This window comes from Nannobrachium achirus (genome assembly GCF_963921795.1).
Source record: "Nannobrachium achirus genome assembly, chromosome: 2".
In the NCBI taxonomy this organism is placed as follows: Eukaryota; Metazoa; Chordata; class Actinopteri; order Myctophiformes; family Myctophidae; genus Nannobrachium; species Nannobrachium achirus.
Genome location: NC_137811.1, coordinates 25,997,542 through 26,017,501, shown reverse-complemented (window position 1 = coordinate 26,017,501; position 19,960 = coordinate 25,997,542). Strand labels below are relative to the sequence as shown.

The 19,960-nt window shown below is 44.5% G+C and overlaps 1 protein-coding gene across 1 annotated transcript in view; it reads right to left on the bottom strand.

Annotated features, from left to right (window-relative positions):
* The window catches only part of adgrb1a (adhesion G protein-coupled receptor B1a), a gene marked incomplete at both ends in the record, with an annotated part of 153,781 nt that overhangs the window by 22,237 nt on the left and 111,584 nt on the right, over positions 1 to 19,960 (bottom strand). The window contains 6 exons of the mRNA XM_080753315.1: positions 463 to 529; positions 1,302 to 1,371; positions 3,995 to 4,145; positions 7,157 to 7,259; positions 8,690 to 8,793; positions 14,311 to 14,437. Coding sequence (XP_080609441.1) covers positions 463 to 529; positions 1,302 to 1,371; positions 3,995 to 4,145; positions 7,157 to 7,259; positions 8,690 to 8,793; positions 14,311 to 14,437 — 622 coding nt within the window. The remainder of the gene's footprint in view (positions 1 to 462; positions 530 to 1,301; positions 1,372 to 3,994; positions 4,146 to 7,156; positions 7,260 to 8,689; positions 8,794 to 14,310; positions 14,438 to 19,960) is intronic.

The following is a 19,960-nucleotide window of genomic DNA, read 5'->3' as shown; positions in this document are numbered from 1 at the left end:
AAAAAAAGAATTGGAGGACCCCCTGTAGTAACTCTGGGGAACCCCTAGGGGTCCCGGACCCACTGTTGAAGACCCCTGATGTAAAACCTAGCCACGATGTCATGCTGCTAACATGCATAAACAACCGTGTGACCCGGATGATTTGATTTCTTTCTGCATCCATGAATGCATCATTCCAAGAAGGGCTTCACCCAGTTTACAAAATGAGGTGGTGAAAGCGAGCCTTTCTTGGCTTAAAGTCAGAGAATGACCCCTGAATGTCATGCGTGGGAAAATGAATTATCGCACTAAAAAACACTAGTAAGATGAGAGCTAATTGCTTCTGCTAGACTCCGTACGGTATTCGGCTTAGCACAGAGGCTTTAGAAGCAAGCATTGGTTTTTAGTTTTGCTTGTTTTCTTTGGGAAAATATTTGGGGAGAAAAGGCTTCTGTGGGACACGTAGCCAGAGAGAGGAAGTACCAGGACGACAGCAGCGGCGGGTCCCACAAACGCATAGAGAAGACCTCCTTCCAGAGACAGCCAGCAGCTGAGAGAGGAGGAGGAGGAGTGAGGAGAGAGAGAGACAGCGAGAGAATAAGGGGAGCGAAGAGAGGAGGTGAAGAGTTGGGTGAAGAGAAGAAGACAGAAGGCGATGGGAGTAAAGGAATGAAATGAGAGAATGGTAAAAGATGGATGAAGTGGGAATGTGTTGGGGTTGAAAAACAGAATGAGGAGAGGAAGAAAGAGGTTAATTACAGCCATGCCACACGTGCAGTATACAATAGTGCTAGCTATTCAGGAAGACAAAGTGTACAAAATTGCAGAACAACAGAGAAATACGGGAAGTAATGCAGACGATAGTACTGTACAGGGTTCCCACGGTCATGAAATTCCTGGAAATATTTTGAAATTAGAAAAATATTTTTCCAGTACTGGAAAGGTTTTGGAATTTATCAAGGGTCCTGGAAGGTCCTGGAAAAAATAGCTATGCATTGTCTTTGTATTTTCACAATAGAACCGTGTTATACAAAATTCCTCAACTCTTAGTGCTCGTCAGGGTGCCGGGTCCCCAGTTAAAACATGGTTATTTCGGGGGTCACGGCCTGAAAAGGTTGAGAACCACTGGCATACACTACCTGTCTTTGGGCATTGCGCATAGGAGTAAGCGACCTGTTATTGAGCTGAATTATTGTTAGATAGTCCTGGAAATTGGGTTAAATATTCTGGAAAAGTTTTGGAAAAGTTTTGGAAATTAATTGGTAAAAATGTGTGGGAACCCTGACTGAAAGGCTAAGACTGCCGATGGCAGCTGCACTCACTAGTTGGGCGTTCCGTATCCTTTGGCCTTGGTGAAGCCCACTGAAATTGCCACCACCAGGGCAGGTAGTCCTAGGAATGAATAAGAAAAGGTATATTGGTGGTCGTTGCTTGACCGTAGAGAGTGTGTGAAGAAAAACAATGGCAGATTTTACGTACAGCGGACAGTGAAAGAGAGAGAGGATAGAGAGAAAAATAGCATCAATGTCAGGCAGAAACACTGTATCTCCATATTTCCATATCTTTTCATGTTTTTTTTTCATAAAAGCTCCATTTTATAGTTTGTTGTATGACAGTGCAAAAGTAGCAAAAATAGCTGACATTTTTGGCCAATAACGACAAGCCCAAAATAGAGACGCCAGGTTCAAAGTGGTTTAGTCTGCCTGTGGGTTTTATAAATATTTAACCAAAGTAAAGTATTACCCACTTAAACCCTATATACCTTTTTGACCCAGGTCCCCCAGGAGTCTGTATACTTGGACCCCTCCTTTTTTCACTCTTCACCAAATCTGTTCACCGAAAATAGCCCATTTACTTGTAAATGGGCTATTATGTTCGCCTATTATGACATGGCCAGAATAGGGATGCTATGGTTCAAGTGGTTAACAAGCGTTTGTGGAGGGCGCTCAGGTGGCGTTCCTATCGGGTAAACTCCCTGCCCAGCACCACTTAGGTTGTGGGCTCGAACCCACCATGGTCCATGGTACATCCAGCTTTGTCGGGGATGTATATGAACGCAACTGGTCCGTATTCGGGGGAAGAAAAGCCGGGCAAGGGGTGGTAATATTTGTCATTGCACGTAATCTCACGGGCTGGGGGCGGCATCTGTCAAGCCTCTACATCAGGGGTGGGACTTTGATGATGGCGAGGGCCACTATATTTCCACCTTCACTCCAGAGGGCCACATTGCATATTGCTACATCCTACTTTGTCATTCTAGTATCTCATACGAAAGAAGCAAAAAATAGCAGATCTACAAGCTCAAAACGCATCGCGCTGCGATGCGTTTTGAGCTTGTAGATCGGCTATTGTTGCTTCTTTTTATTTGAAATCCTGAATTAATTGTTGTTATTTTTTAATTGGAATCCTGAAATGTAACATTTTGATTTCATTTCAAATGCATTTAGTTATACGCATGTTAACTTTATGAACCTAAATACAAATACATAGGACATAAATAAATAGATTTTAATACTACTATACTAGTCATTAAGCTACTAAGATAGATTGATGGAATTAAAGCAGGTCATGTTTGGAATTGGAACAGCTGAAATCAATAATATATCAGTACTCCAATATTAACCTGAGGGCCACATTAAGTGAAGGTGGGGGCCGCATGTGGCCCCCGGGCCGCCTGTTGCCCATGTATGCTCTACATCCTCCCAGTGGGGGCTCCTTGCTGGCAGGTGAGTCAGTAGGATATAACAACAGTGACAGCACAAACATGTGTGTGGGGAGGAAGCAATTGGCATGGCAACTAAAACGAAGCTTAAACGTTAGTTTATGCAGGACATGTGAGTCTCGCCCGCCTCAGCTGTCAGTCAGATCCTTTCCTCGTTCACAGATCTGCTGATCCTGACATCACAATCCAATCAGAGCTCACGCACAGTAAGGGAGGCTCCTTTAAATTTAGGCCTAGAATCATTGAATGCTTTAACCAGTGAAGAATAGCAGATCTACAAGCTCACAGCGCGAGCTGCGAGCTTGTAGATCTGCTATTTTTGAAAAAGTCATGAAAATGTGTGCAAATCTTTGAATATATGTATTTTCAAAGCGAACGTTTGTAACTCAAATTTTGCTTCTGCGGGGTCCCTGGAACTAGATATTTTGAGATGGGGGGTCCGTGGCCAAATACATATCATTTTGGGGGTCCTTCACATGAAAAGGTTTGAGAACCACTGACATAGTAGTCTCTCAAGAACAGATTAACTGAGCTCCATTTAAGTGAAAAGGACCTTTTCTTTGAACATTGTTTTTTCAAAAAATCTTAGAAGGACTCAAAAGACACTTATATAATTTTCACGATTTTTCAAAAATAGCAGATCTAAAATCTCGCAGCGCGGCACTCGGTGCCGCGCTGTGAGCTTGTATATCTGCTATTTTTCAATAGTTAAAGCATAAAAAAATGATACACAATAATGTGTACCCGTTCTAAATGGGTTAAATAGAACTTGCATTCACTATGGCTTTTGCTTGTCTGGATCTCAGATCCACTGCTGCTTAGCCGCCTCCTCCTCCTCCACCCCAGCCTCCACCTTCTGATGAGTCTGGCATAGGCTCAAGTACTTGTGATTTTATGTCTACTAATGCAAGCTAATATGTCAATGTATCGCTATTGTACTACTATTGTATCCCTATGGGAGGTTTTGCTTAAAGTTCCCTGATTTTGCACAACACTAATGCATGTACAAATTGCAGGGAACATCTCCGAACGCAGAGCCCTCAAGTTTAACTGTATTCCATGTGTTGCAATAAATGGTTAAATCTACTTTGACGTGAGTGTTCCTGACTAAATTGGGGAGAAAAAGGGGGTAAAAATAATTGGCTACTCTAAAAAACAAGAGCTTGTGACCAAAAAATAATTACATTGGAACAATGTTTTTTTCTTCTTCTTTTCTTTCTGGAATAACATACAGGGTTTCAACCTGACAGCAAGTATAAGTTAAAAAATAAATGAATAAAAGTGGGTGCTCACCCCAGCCGAGGCACAGGAAGCGCTTGCGTATGATGCGGTTCCTGAGGCGGCCTGTCACTGCCATGTAGGACTGCCAGGCCTCCGTCAGCACCCAGCAGAAGGACGACAGGAAGAAGAAATGAAGAAACGCAGCCACCAGCGTACATAACACCTGAAAACACACAGACACGCAGAAAGTTAGTGCTCGGAAATATATCAAAACAAAACGTAGAACCAATAGTCTACTTAATCTTGCTCATTTAGGCCCGGACGGCTAGCGTAGCGGTCTGGGAACCTATAGAACCTGACAGAGTGTCGCGGGTTCGAGTCCCGATCCCTACGACCTTTGCTGTGTGTCACTCCCCATCTCTCTCTCTCCCCATTTTCTGTCAGTCTATCCCACTACTCTATCCTATCAATAGGCAGAAAAGCCAAACAATATCTTAAAAAATATATATATTTATTCAAACGATAATCAATGGATGAATGGTTAGTAGGGCTACTCTTTTTTCTTCATACTATGTATGTACGTAACACTGTAGAAAACACAGCTGCATGTAGGTTAATGCAATCTATTGATATTTGCTTATTATTTCTCATATATCAATGAATCGACTGCTCTCAGTCTGATTAACCACTTGACCCTGATTAATACTTCATTGTACAATGGTGGCGTACAAAAAGAACAAGAATTGTGATGTAATGTGACGAAATCACCCAGCCCTGACAGTAGTTCACACAGAGAGCCTATACACAATGTCTCCAAATTGTTTGCCCGGTCGGCGCAACAACGAACCAGCCAATCGTAGTGCAATTGTCCCTCGGGCTATGGGATTCCAGTTGGCCTAACAATGAATTAGGGACTCCCCTCTTCCTTTGGCGTGTGGTGGCATATAAACCCTAAACTTTAACTTCACAAAAACTATGCTTAAACCTAACCTTAAACCTAACACTAACATCACAGAAATTTTGAGTCTTAGGATAATTAAACTAACTTTTATCAAGCAACCATAATTACAGATCTTTCTTTAAAAACAAGATGGCAAAACTAACCCTAAACCTAAACTTCAAAACCACGTTGAGCTGGGTGAAACACAGGAAAGTCTACGGTGAACTGGCCGATCACAGGTCTCACAACCCTAGGATGTAGTCTATCCTAATAACCAAACCTTTGTTGTCATTTGCAGGGCTCTTCAATGCAAAATAGATTAGTGTTCTCACTCACAATTGCCCCTAAAAAAATATGTGCGAATTGGAAAAATGATTTATTATTAGCACAGTGTGCAAGTAAAGATTATCACCTACCGTAATAGTTTCAATTCAAAGTAAAAGTGCATCTTGTTCGAAGTAAACTTTCATAATACTCAATTATAACCCCCATAAGCCCCCATAGCTGTTCATAATTGCAAGCAATCCCCAAATCCATTACTGTCATCGGTTTGGATAGTTGTAATTGTGTATTGCCTCTGGACGGCATGCACTCAAGAGAGTGGAAGATAGCAAGAAAGAGCGTGAGCGTGTGTGTGTGTGTGTGTGTGTGTGTGTGTGTGTGTGTGTGTGTGTGTGTGTGTGTGTGTGTGTGTGTGTGTGTGTGTGTGTGTGTGTGTGTGCGTGCGTTGGTGCGTGCGTGCGTGCTTGTATGGGAGGGAGAGAGAGACAGACAGACAGACAGACAGAGAAAGAGAGAGAGCAAGCACTATTTGCAGGCACTTCACGAACACACTTATTTACAGTCTATGGAACATACTCGTTTCTGGCAAAAAGAATGTCACAATTGATAAGATGACAGAGTCAGATACTGGTGGTTATCGCTCCTAGCGTGAGCGTTTTTTTAAACATCACTGATTGATGAAGTGATGCCAAGCGTCGCCGCTTCCTTTATCCACGTCGTTTCAAATTAAAAGCTCTCAAGCATCTCATACATGGTCCAGCCATATACTACTGTATAACCCAGCAGGTTTGAAAAGTTACAGTAAATGTCGCCTTCTAGCTGCTTTGAGGCGATTGGCTCTTATAACTTCAATGTTGAAAAGTAACCAAGTACTACAATTTTGGGGTATTTTTTACTGGAGTATTTAAAATTTTCAGTACTTTTACTTCTACTCCACTCCATAAAATCATTTGAAAACTTTAGTTACAAGTTACATTTCAGCTATTTGAAAATAGCTGATCTACAAGCTCACAATGCGTCGGCTAAAAGATTTTTATGAATATTTAACCACTGATCTACAGTACATTGCAGTATTGATGCTTTTAATTAAGTAAAACATACTAGTAAGACGCCTCAGGGTGACATGTTTAGGGCGAGGTCGCGTCAATTCTTGGCCATCTGGCCAGTGATGTATATCGGACAAGTTACCCATATACAGTATGGAGACCCCTGGTACCCATATATGGAGATCCATGTACTGTATATGGAGATTTTCTGTGAGAGCGCAAACATGCTCAGTTAAGAAAGAAGATAACAGGGGCGCTACTGCTACCCCTCAACCCACCGGTGCTCATCAAAGGGAATACAATGAGCAAAAGAGGACAAAATGTGCCACAGAGGCGTTGGTGTTTTTTAATGTTCTAGCCCGTTGCCCAAATAAAGGCCTTTTATTTCTAAATCCACCTGAGTGCCTGGACCTGGGTTTCTGTGCCTTTGTGGCACATTTTGTCCTCTTTTGCTCATGCTTACTCAGTTATTCAATATGTGAAAGTCCTATGACGTCTATGACATCTGACATCATACCCTTTTATGCCCATACATCCCTGTCTGTAGAACCATCCACACAGATATGGGCTGTCTTGGCCATCTGTCTTGGCCATATATGGATTATCTTAGTGTGTTATGTGGCCGATGTGGCCTCCATACGTATATAGGCATTCCCATATAAAGTCCTGTTAGATATGGGCTTAATATTGATGACATCAGGGAACTCCATGGGCATAAAAGGGATTATGTTAGTGTGACATCACAGTGAAGCCAGAGTTTGATGTCAGAGTGGCAAACCCATTCTGTTAAGAGTGGTTCCCCTGACATCACAGTGACATATCAGAGCATGATGTCAGAGCGACAAACCCATAGAACCACAGTGTCAGGCGTGACAGACAGAGATACATACGGACAAGCTGTGACCGTTCACATACTAATCTGCGACCTGCGGTCGCAATGAGTGCTTCTTCCACCACAGTTCTTACCTTATTCCTGGTCTGTGTCTGGCCAATGAGGATGAGGGCGTTGGATGAGATGATGGAGAGGCAGAAGTTGATGAGGATGACCGAGCGCTCCGAGCGAATGTACCTGCGGTGGTGAAGAAAAGAGAGACAGACACAAAGGAGTGAAGCGAAGATTATGGAACATTAACTCGACATTTCACGACGGCCAGATCTATGTATGGACAAGCCCCCACTATCAAAGCCATAGTAACCACTTAAAAACCCAATATACTCTGCTTCGAATGCATCAGCACCATTAAATTGCCGTCATCAGCCCTGATCAGGACCATAAAATGGAGCCAGAAGGGCCATATTCTACATGCTAATATGTTGTTATCAGCCATTTTCCATATAGGTTCTTGTTTTTGGAGGCGTGCCATCTCAGCAGCTACTGTACCTCAGGGTTGGCTGGCTAGTCATTAGACTGTTAATCCATGCTCCAGGTTCGCATCCCGCTAGTGCACGGGGCCTTATTATGACATGCCAAGAATAGGGAGCATGGGTGTCTATTTGGCCATGGTCCCCATCTCAAAATATTTAGTTCCAGGGACCCTCCCCAGAAGCAAAATTTTAGTTACAAATGTTGGCTTGAAAAATACATATATTCAAAGATTTGCACACATTTTCACGACTTTTCAAAAATAACAGATCTACAACCTTGGATTTTTCAATAGCTAAAGTATAAAATAATGAAAGCCCCTCCACCTTGGGCCCTAGTAACTCAGTCCCACTTTTCCCCCCCTTGTGACGCCCCTGATAGGGAGGGACGCTAGGGTTCATCGTGTGGTTCAACCTAACCTCGCCTACCAGGCTTTCTGGGGGAAAGCCTGGTGTTTGTCCACAACAGGCCGTTTAGTTTCCGCCTAAAGCACGGAAACCACTAGAAGAAGCGGCGTCGCTTTGATTTGGTTCCCCCCGTTTGTTTCCCCAATCCCTATTAAAATGCTCGAGTAGCCTAGTGTAGTCTTGCCAGTTGCTAACAGTTGGAATAAAAGATGCATAAACTAATTTTCCAAAAGAAAAACTACTCCGCATCAAGGAGTTTATTAGGTCGGCCCTAAAAGTATGTCCTTGAACGCAGAGGAATATTTTGGGTTAAAACTGAATCCGGTTTGATCTTTCCGGCAAATTGTAGTCCTTTGAGTACTACAACATGACATGTTGTGGTTCCGCTCCAGACCGGTTACAAACCCGAAAAGTGAAGTGATCCCAGACTAGGTTCAACCAAGCCCCCAGAACGGCTTGTAGATATTGAAGCCGCTGGGGTCTGCCATGGGGTTCAATGGACGCTGTTCAACGTTTGTGACGTAATTACGTCTCGCCGTAAAACAAAAATTGACACATCCAGATGTGCTAATTTCCCCCACAATGCACCTGGATTCTGCTTCTTCCGGGTGCTTCAAAACGCCACGGAATGAAATGAATAGCTGGGGGCGGCGCTATCAGCTCTCTATATTATATATAACTCTATGGGTTTCGACCCCCCGGTGGGTCCTGCAGCGTCTCGCGTCTCACCTCCAGACTGACACGTAGATGATGATGAGCAGCAGCAGCGTGAGCGACGAAACCCCGCACCCCACGATCAGCGTCACGGACGGCAGCTGTGTCTTATCCATGTTCTGCAAGGCAAACAGAAACAGCCACAAAAAAAAACAGTAAAGAAGAGAATACAATTCAAACCCGGGCGCTCTACTCGCATACAGTACATTACCAGGGGAGTGGCAAACCTTAGCAAGATGCATGCAAGCACGCACGCACGCACACGCGCGCGCACACACACACACACACACACACACACACACACACACACGCGCGTATGATAGCGTGGTTAGAGAGAGTCTGGCAGGCTGCGGTTCGGGTCTCAGCTGGAGACCAAGGTGACTCCAAGGTGAATTCAGCACAGACACACTCGTAGCCGGGTTAAGAAAAAAAACATCACTCCAGACCAGCCAGCAACCAACAATATGCACGCACGCACGCACACACGCACACGTACAACCACAACCACACACACGTACACATTATCTACTACCGTGTGAGCGTCAAGCCAAAGTGACGAGCGTTTCAGATGAGATATGGTGGTTCTGCGTGGAAGCACGCGGCGCTTCTGCACGCTCCTCTAGGCTGAAACGTTGATGACTAAATACCGTCTCCATGCTAGCTGCAGCCATTGTGCTGGTTGCCGTGGTAACGCTGTAACATGGCAGCGGCAGTTTGCAGCAAAGGCTGCAGTATGATCAGACTGACCCTACCGACAGCGTGGTGCGCGAGCGTTGAGCCGCACACGCCTGTCTGTTTGAGGGTGTGTGTGTGTGTGTGTGTGTGTGTGTGTGTGTGTGTGTGTGTGTGTGTGTGTGTGTGTGTGTGTGAGGGGGAGGGGGGTATGCATGCACACACACTCACGCTCGCGCGAGCGAGCGCGCGCGTGCAGTCAATGACTGTCTCTCTCTTATCATGAATAACGGTTTGCTAGCTCATTGACAGCCATTGTACAGTACAGCCATCTTGGCTCATTCCTGTTCCTGACTTCACTGTAACGTTAAACTAGGGGTGGGCGATATGGTGATAATTATCGTTGAGACGATACAATGTCTCCACGATAGGCCTACGCTTTTTCAGAGGTATCGTATATATCGTGATACAATTGAGGGAGCCTTGTAAAAAATCCTGTTTAATCGTAAATACAGAGATTCATTGCAGAATTAATTTAAACCTGCATTTTGGTCTAAATCCGTAGTTCTCAAACTTTAAAATGTCAAAGTCTCCACTTAACTCTGACAGTATACAAATGAAACCAAATGGACCCGTAAGGGTCCATTTGGTTTCATTTGTATACTGTCAGAGTTACATACTTGTAAAGTTCAATTTAGACCTCCCAAAAGGAACCCAGAGAGTCTAGTTTTTGTCAAGTAACTTGAAAAATAACCATAAAAACCAACATGAAAAAGAATCGTGATAAAATGGTGTATCGTGATACAGCTTGGGAAAATATTGTGATATTGTATTTACTATTTTTCCATATCGCCCACCCCTACGTTAAACGCTGTTTTCCTAACACAGGGGTCTTCAACGTTTTCAGGCCAAGGACCCCTTAGTTGACAGTGAGATGAAGCAGGGACCTCCACGACCTCTTCATAGATTCCATATAGTTTCATCATTTGACAGCACAATCATTAGCGTATTTTGGATTCGTGTCCATTTGTATTTTTCAGATATTTAACTACTGGAACCATCCATACTTAATACTTGACCTTTCACTCAATAATTAGTCTGCTCTTTTTCCCCGGCCCTCTACACCAAACGTCTTTGCCGAAAATAGCCGATCTACAAGCTCACAACGCCTCGCAGCGCGAACCGTTGTGAGCTTGTAGATCTGCTATGTTTGGTAAGGTTCTCAGAATATAATTATTATGGACGCTAATGTTCAAGTGGTTAATATAAAAATCACTCAAAGATTTGGAGGACCCCCTGTAGTAACTCTGAGGACCCCCTGTTGAAGACCCTTGTCCTAACATAAGCTGGTCCGGCTTTGCTTCAGTCCGAGACTTATCTGGACTTGGACGCATATACCGCACGGCATCACTAAACGCTCACTTAACCATCGCTGATGTTCGGAGGATTGCTATTAAACAGGCAGCCTGCTCCAGAGTATTGTCTGTTCTCTGGTCTAGACTAAAGGAGGGCTGGAGAGAAGATTTAGACCTGATAGAGACCTAATTGGGGCAATATTGTCCCAAATTAAACCGTTGGCGTGTGTGGCTGTAAATTCTGTTTTATCTAAAGGTGCTGCTGATTATGTGCGGGGAGCTCGCAGCCGGTGGGGTGAGGTCAGGGGGACAGGGGACGAGGTCGGCGAGGCAAGGTGAGGACAGGGGACATGGACGCCGGGGAATCTCTCCACCCCACCCTCGGGCAGGAGATAATTGGCTGAGTTTATAGCCTTGTCTTGTCTCCAGGTTTGATGTGCGTGCCGGGGCCAAGTTAATTAAATCCCCCTGATTAATCTGCACTGCAGTGAGTTCCTCCTCTAAAAGGAAAGGGGGGCCGGGGTGGGGTGGGGGGGGGGGGGGGGATTACGAGTGCAGTGGAACAGAAAAAAGCGTCCGCTGAGACCGGGCAAACTTTTACGGCCTTGGCTGGCGCGGGCCGGGGGCCGGGGGCCGGCGGCGGCGGTGGTCTTGCGGGAGACCTAAAATCTCCACAACGTGCCGATCAAAACACATGAATCCATCTGCTAACCGTCTACTGCAGGCGAGAGAGGCGCTCTCTCTCTCCATTTATGAGGAAGCAGAGAGATGGAACCAAATGAACCCTAACGGGTCCATTTGGTTCCATTTGTACACTGTCAGAGTTAAGGGGAGACCTTGAAATTTGAAAGTTTGGGAAACCCTGCTCTAAACAACCAAGCGATACGAAGGAACCTGATAATGTGGTGCCCTGGCAGGCACGGACATTCCAGGATGCCCGACATGCTAGTGATGTTTGAAACGGCACAAGGGGCGCTGCCCTGTGTGGCCATGCATGCATGCATGCATGCCTCCGTTTTGACCCATTTTCTCACTCCCAAGAAAGTAGGCTAATTGGTCAAAGGGAGGTCTGCAGGTGCTATAAGAATCCACTTTCTCTGATAGCACACATCCAAGACCAAACACACAACTACACAGGCAGCAAGCAAACAAATACAACCATTCATCCCCCCCCCCCCCCCCCCCCCACCCCTCCAAACAAGCCAAGGAAAGGCAGCACAAGCACACTGGGTTCAGGTTCGGGGCTCAGGCTTTCACTGCAGTGCATTTCTTCTTTTTTTTTCCAGTCTAGATTTTCCTTCTAAAGCCTGCAGCTGAGCGTGGTACAGCAAAATGGACAGACAGGAGGAGAGATGGCAGGAAGAGACTGAATGATGGAGAGAACAGAGAGAGAGGGGTAGGGGGAGATAAAGAGAGAGCAAGAGAGACAGATGAGAGAGAGAGTGAGAGAAAGAGGCCTAAAGGCCATGTACAGTGGGAAAGTAAGTAACATTATGCGATAAGATGACCAAGGGGTAGAGGGGAGGGGGGAGGGCATACAGAAATGGGAGATGGGGAGAGAGAGAGAGAGAGAGAGAGAGAGAGAGAGAGAGAGAGAGATAGAGAGAGAGAGACTGGGGTAGTTATCATGCTGTGGCTGTAGGAGGCTAGTTGCAGACGAGAGGGGCTGGGCCATTTAGGAGGCTGCTATGTGTTGCAGTAGGAATAATTTGCATGGTAACCATGGGTGTCTCTCAGAACCATCAGCATAAAGTGGGGGCAGGGATAACAGGATGAAGCAGGGAGCCAGGAGGAGCAGACTAAACACCCACCCTTTTCCTCTTTTTTTTAGGGGGGGGGGGGAGCTGAGAGATGCTGACTTAAAACTGACACTTATTGTGCTTCCCTGAGGGCATGGGGAGCCTCCAGGCCTGACTGGCCTGTCACCTGTCCAGGTACAGGGTGACTGGGAGAGCGCCGGGTTGCAGGCTCACTTCCAAGGAGAAGCAGCAGCCGTCATCACATGGCGGCTCATGGAAGCTAGTTAGCAAGCATACGGTACATGCTATACCGCTTGCTTTTGCTACTGCTGCCGCTGTAGCACACACACAGCCACAGCACCGCTGCTGCTGCTGCCCACATACTGTGAGGCCTACACACCTATCACACCTATCGCTTTCTCTCCTGGCGCCATCAGTGTTTGATGCTATAGCTAGCTGCACTGACAACGCTGGCAAAAAAAACAACACTACGTATCAATGCCTGGCAGCTTGCAAGAGGTGCACCGCTGTCCATCCCCATATTTAGGCCCTTTTTTTGACCATCAACCCGTCATTCTATATTCTCTGGTTTTCCATTTTTGTTACAGCCTCAAAGCATTTGACCCTAATGTGCTGCCAGTGGCTGTCTCTCCTTGTAGGGACATGCAGCCAGCCAGCCAGCATCACATCCTCCCCAAGTTATATAGCTTTAAGACAGCCTCTGGTGCCCATTCTGTTACCAGGGCAACTAGTGAACAAACTGCTTTCAGAGGCAGTTTCCAGTCTAATAATAACTAATCGCGCTGAATGAAAATTCCACACACACACACACACACACACACACACACACACACACACACACACACACACACACACAGACACTGCCCTTTTCCCCAAAGAAACTGGGACACACGTATGTTTCACTGTGTGGGATTCTGCAGTGATTTTCCTCCTTACAAACATTCCCCCCCCACCCACACCCCCCTCATCCAGCCTCTGTCCATCTGCAGTCAATGTATCAGACTGTGAAGGAATTGTGTTTCTCAAGCACTCGATTTTTATGATTAGAAAGCTCTTTGCACATTTTTATTTGATTGTCATGCAGCTCTCTCTCTCTCTCTCTCTCTCTCTCTCTCTCTCTCTCTCTCTCTCTCTCTCTCTCCCTCCATATGGCCCAGTAACCATGGAGACATGTGAAGGAAGAAGGGAACACATGATTTGATTGTCAAATGTGTTAAGATATGCAAATGTGGACATCAATTGTTAATGCCATATACAGGGTGGATGCAGTGTTAGAGAGATCATATCATCTAAAAAGAAATCTTCAAATGCTCCTTCACAACAACAGCATCCACCGTGTAATGTATGCAAATCAATACATTTTCTCCAGTAAACATCCCTGTGCATTGGGGGTTGGAAATGTACACAGCATTTCTTTCCTCTTGGAATAAATACAAAATAAACGCCTAACCTATATTCTCCTCATCCTCTGCACGGTCCAGGTGGAAAGATCATGTCACAATCCTTTTATTTAGAGAACATTGCCTTTTTTTTCCTCCCCTGTATAATGGCTTTGGCATGTCGAGAGAGGGAGAGAGAGAGATGGAGAGAGAGAGATAGAGTGAGGGAGAAGAGGAGAGGACAGGAGAGGCGAGGGGAGGGGAGGGAGGAGAGCGCGCAAGGGATCTGTTGATATGTAACCACAATGACGCCCTTTTCCCACTAAACACCGGCTAGATAGGAATAGGATACATTCATTCACATAAACTGACAAACGCCGAAAAGCCCCCTCCGTTTCGGATAGCATGAATATGAAAAATCAGAGAGAGAAAAAAAAAGACAAAAAAAAGGGTAGGTGTTTTCGACTTACCATGTCGGGATTTAGCCGTGCTAAAATGGCGAAGGTGGACAGTCTGTCACACACGCATTTGGTTCTCAGTGTGTCGACAAGCACGGCTCTGCAGCCCCTGGTAGACCAGGATCCGAGCAGCGAGGAGCTGCAGGAGAGAAAGAGAGAGAGAGAGAAAGAAAGAGAGAAAGAGGCGATGCTGCGGTGAATGAATGAGAACAACCCGGCTAGAAAAGGCGATTCAAATCCCCCCCTACACTGACTGACTGCACGCTAACGCTACCAAACACCAGCCTAGCTATTTAACCCTAATCCACTTCCACATCTTCGGCTTCTCCGCTGCAAACGCGCAGAGAACGTTCCTTGTTGCGGTGAACCAACGCGAACGGGAACGAGAGGAGAGGGGAGAGGAGCGGGTCGCTGATGTGGCGGCGTGGCGCGCGGCGGCACACAGGTCTCTCTGCTTGGCCAGGGTTATTATTATTGCAGTGGAGTGGAAATATAGTCTATATCCTAGGCTATTGACTTTGGGTTTTTGTTTTACCCAAACTAGTGAAAACAGCAGATCTACAAACTCACAAGGAGTCGCTTCGAGTTCGCGCGTGAGCTAGTAGATCGGCTATTTTCACTTCTCAAACATTGTTTTCTAATGTATGGATTTTTTTTTAGATTTTTCTTCGATTTCTTCATTAAATAACTTTAAAAAACAAAACAAATATAGCCTAGGCTATATAGGCCTATATGTTTGAAATAATAACCAGTAAGACGCCCAAGGGCGAAAAGCGACGTCGCCCTTTTAATAATTAAAAAAACTAAATGTAGGAAACAAAAAACAAAGGGGCCCATAAAAATGTATCTGCGACCCATAAATGGGTCCCAACCCAGTGTTTGGGAACCAGTGGGCTCTATAGCACCAATGAAAGTGAAACACCCCCAAAACTATATATAGCCTAAACACAATTAAAATAGCAACAAAAACAATTAGGCCTATTACAATCATAATTTTCCACAAAGTAGATTTTATTGCAGCTGTTTTTAATTAAATGTACCTATTATCGTGATGATGATGATGATGATGATAATTATTATTATTATTATTTGTAAAACATGGTAATCTATCAAGCTGGGCCAGCAGCAGTGAACTGAACTTGTTCACTGCTAAAAATAGATTTGCACTAGTGGACCCCTGTGGTGGTGGACTGACCTCTTATGACTTTGCTAAAGCAGAGGAAAAATAGAAAAAAAGAAAAGAAAAAAAAACAGTTGATTAATGCATTTAATTGAAAATTAACAGATAACGCCAAGCAAGGAAAAAAGAAAAAGAACCACATCCATTCTATACAGAAAGCGTGTGATTGAGCAGTCCTTTGTTTTGGGCTGTCTTGTTTCCACAGGAATCCTAGATTAATTTGTCATCCACTGACAATAGCAAGCACTTGAAACGTCAATCAGCAGCCTGCATTTTTTTCTTAAAGACAATGAGAAATCTATTGATTCGATTTAATCCTTGTACAAACTAAATAATAGGAAAAACAACGTTTCAGTCATGCCTCTGACTGCAGCCAACACTGTGTGTGTGTGTGTGTGTGTGTGTGTGTGTGTGTGTGTGTGTGTGTGTGTGTGTGTGTGTGTGTGTGTGTGTGTGTGTGTGTGTGTGTGTGTGTGTGTGTGCGCGCCTCTCAAACCACATGGTTAAATGCCTATAATACAAGTCCTTTCAGAGGGCTGACACCACCGACACTCCCTGTGTTCTAGAGATTTACTGTGGCACGCTGCATTGTAAGTGTCTCTCATTTATTTCATTCAGACGTCACCGTCAATTGTCATTCCCAGAACAATCTCCACTGACGTTATTATCACCATTTTTCTCACTGACACTTCTGTACTTTTTTATCCACAAACTTCATAAAAAGGACCCACAAACTTCTTGCTACATAAAAAGGACAGTAGGAGTGGTTGTGAAGGAGGACTGTGGGCGGGTCAAATCCATCCACCAGTGACATCATCGTTTGACAGATTTTCTTTTTAAACAATATTTTTGAAAAAAAATATTTAGAATTTTTTATTATCGCGAGAACAATGGCTTCCATTATAACGTTGCAACTTTTCAGGAATAGAAAGCCTGCAGTTTCTATTAGCTTGGATAACCCATTGATGATGTCACTGCTGGATGGATTTCTGACCCGCCCAAAACTCTCCTATGAAAAAAAAAAGTGCTATTTTATTATGAACATTAGTAGAAGACAGGTTGAAAAGTGGTGAAGTCCTCCTTTAACCCTGAGGAGCGAGGACATATTCATAGTCTCATTCTAAAGCCTTATTTATACTTATTTTGCACACCAAAAATAGCTGATCTACAAGGTCATAACGTGTTGCACCGCGCTGCGTTGTGACCTGATAGATCAGTTATTTTCTATGTGTGACTCTGGCTCACAACCAAGTATAAATCGGGCGTAATAACAGCTTCATTTCAGAAGCATGTGACCCTGACTGCTGGCACATCATGCTACTGCTATGCATCACAGTCGATCGCATTCAATTTAGGCAGGTAATGAATTCTCCAAGTAACAGCTAATTAAATGTTTACTTCACATGTAGTCCACAGACAAGCAGCTTAAAAGAAGTAACAGTATCACACTGTTTCTCTCCTTGAACTTAATTAAACTTTGAGTGTGCAAATGGAACCAAATGTACCCGCATAGCTGTAATTTGAATTGATTTGATTTAGCACAAAATGTAAAAACATTACAAAAAAGGGCACACAAAATATAAAAAGAAAGTGCCAGGGGGAGGCAAGAACATGATTTGCAAAAAAAAAAAAAAAAAAATATATATATATACTAGTCCTGTGCACAGGGGCATGCACAGTATCTGAGGGATTGAATGTAGGAGTCTCAGAAGAAATGTTGGAGTGCCCGTTGGGCAGACCATACATGGTGTTCCGTGTCCAGGCCAGTCTGTGATGTCAGTACTAGTATGACATGCAGACAGACGGTTACCATGGCGGCGAAACTGTGTAGTATCAGTGATGTCAGCATGCAGATGGTCAGACAGACATTCACTAAATTAATAGTTAGATATATAGATCATTTTGCAGTATAAAAATATACAACATACTGTAATTGAAATACCTGATTATCTTATAATAATTAACCAATTTAGTTGACATATCTGACAAGTGTTGATTGATGCTATACCAGGTCTATAATACATTTATAATGTTTTTTTTTTTTTTTACTCTGAAGGCTATGACCCAAGAGTAAATATTAAACATGGATATTGAAAAGTTAATGCAGAAAGCAAGAGGGGGGGAAATGCTCCAGCTCAACTTGGGAAGTAATATCACCTTAACAGGTCTTAGTCCTGCATGGAGCGTTAATCGCACCACTCTCTGCTAAACAATTACCTGTCCACCGACCTCTAAAGTTCACAAAGGAACCAACCAAAGAAACATTTTTTTGCAGGTGGCTCAGTGACAGTGTTCCCTTGGAAGAGCAGGGAAATCCATACATTAACAAGAATATCTTTACCTGGCTCCATGGCCAAGTTCATCACCTCGCCACTGACTGTTAAAGGACGGGGTTAAATCAATGACTATCACAAAGGTAAACTTTATTGACCCCCCATTGGGAAATGTGACCCGTTTGATCCATCCTAACCATTAAGCAGCTCTGCGCCCAGGGACCGGTGCTTTGGTCAAGGGCCCTGGTTGTTGGAGTATGACCCTGAAAGCCTCATTATGCAGTACTTCTGAAGTGCGTCTGAAACCCTGCAGCGCACGCATGCACTGCTGTACTAAAGATAAACATGCATAATCACATACTTTACTTTTGAAGTGCTTCTGAGTCATTGATTATGTTACATTTCCTCATGACATGAGGTTTTAGTGCTATAGGAGTCTTGGCGGCTGGCCATTAACCAAAGTTTGTGTGTGTGTGTGTGTGTGTGTGTGTGTGTGTGTGTGTGTGTGTGCGTGTGCGTGTGCGTGTGCGTGCGTGCGTGTGCGTGCGGGTAGGGTGGTAGCTCTGCCATCTTGCCGGAAATTGTTGTGAGAAGTAGCTTCAGTGGAGCTTCAATTCCCAGCCCCCTTCATACCTCATTACACCTGCCCGTTTCGCTGCGGTTACAGGTGGCACTTTCGGACAGCTGTGAGTTGGAAAGTGACTTTTCCCCGAACTGCATCGCTACATCTGAAGCCCATTCTGAAGCGAGCATAAATCAAGCTTGAGATGAATTTTTCATCTTTTCTGTGTGGGGAAACTGGAAAGGAGTAGGACACCCTCTGTTAGACAGGTAGAACATGTACAATCTCCACACGGAAAGGCCCCTGTCTGCACAAAACCGGGGTCAGTTCTTGTCACGAGCCAACCGCAGAGCCACCTCGGCAACCTGTGCCGTTTACCCATGATAGAACTATATCCCCGCCAAATCCGGGCCCCACAGAAACTCTCAACAGGTTTACCGAGACAAAGCGTGAAAGCGCCGAAAGCCAAAAAAATCACACAGGTACAAGGAATGAGAGAGAGAGAGAGAGATAGAGAGACGGAGAGATTGGGGGGGACACGCTGTAGAGCCGTGTTTTAGCCCCAGGACGAGGCTCAGTGCTGACATTAGCACATCACAGCTAACAGAAATCCAATATATTACAACTCAGCAGCATAGCCTCTCTCTATGGATGACACGATTAGGCCTCTGTCCCAGCCACGGAGGCCCACAGACGGACTTGCCCCACCGTCTAATTGGATCATTTGGGTGGCGGTCCAACAGCCCTGCATGGGAGGAGACGCTCTGCCAAGGATACGGCCCACATGAATGAAAACCAGGCTGCCAGGCACACAGGCACTGAGTAGGTTTCTACGCATGAAGTAACAGGGATACAGCATGGGACCCATTGGTGAGGTCACTTAAAGGAACACTTCACCCATTTTCCATGTTGTCTTCATATACTTGGTCCCCAGAAATGCTCGTTATAAGGTGGCACCATTTCTATCTACTCGTTCTGTGTCTCAGAGGTGGACAGTTCAAATACCTTCCTACCAATGACATCATTGTGTAATTCTAAGCTACAGCCTTTCTTTTCTGGCAAAGTTAGCACGCTGAGCCGTTGGTCGTGCATCAATAATAAGAAAACAAATATAGCTGCAAGCAGCAATACAGGGGCCAAGCAATGCAATATGCAATATATGCCAAATGCAATATACCGGTACGCAATAAGCCATAGAAACATAATAGACTGAGTTCTGGGGGATTGTGGACATTAAAATGCAGTTCTTATTATTGTGCTTGTAATGGCAGATTTCAAACTCCTGTTAAAAATTCTGTTTCTCTGCTTCATCTACACAACAGAAACAAATTATAGTATTCTAATTAGGCTATGTCTTCTCATTTCTATTGCTGGCCATTCGGTTTAGCCGGGGCATGGAATTTAACCAGTGGTCTTCTGCTTCCCAGGCGTCCTCTCTCTACCCATTCAGCTACAACAGCCCTGTTTAAGTCTACTGAAAAGCATACCGTTTTACCTTCTGTCATTCGCCATGCCCCAGTTTCACTAAGACAAACGTCACAAAATGAAAAATAAATACTTGTCAAAAACACCATTTCATGTTGTCTTAAAAAGTGGACATGCGTCAATTAATAAGTCATGATTTCTGTGCAGTAATTTTACAGTAAT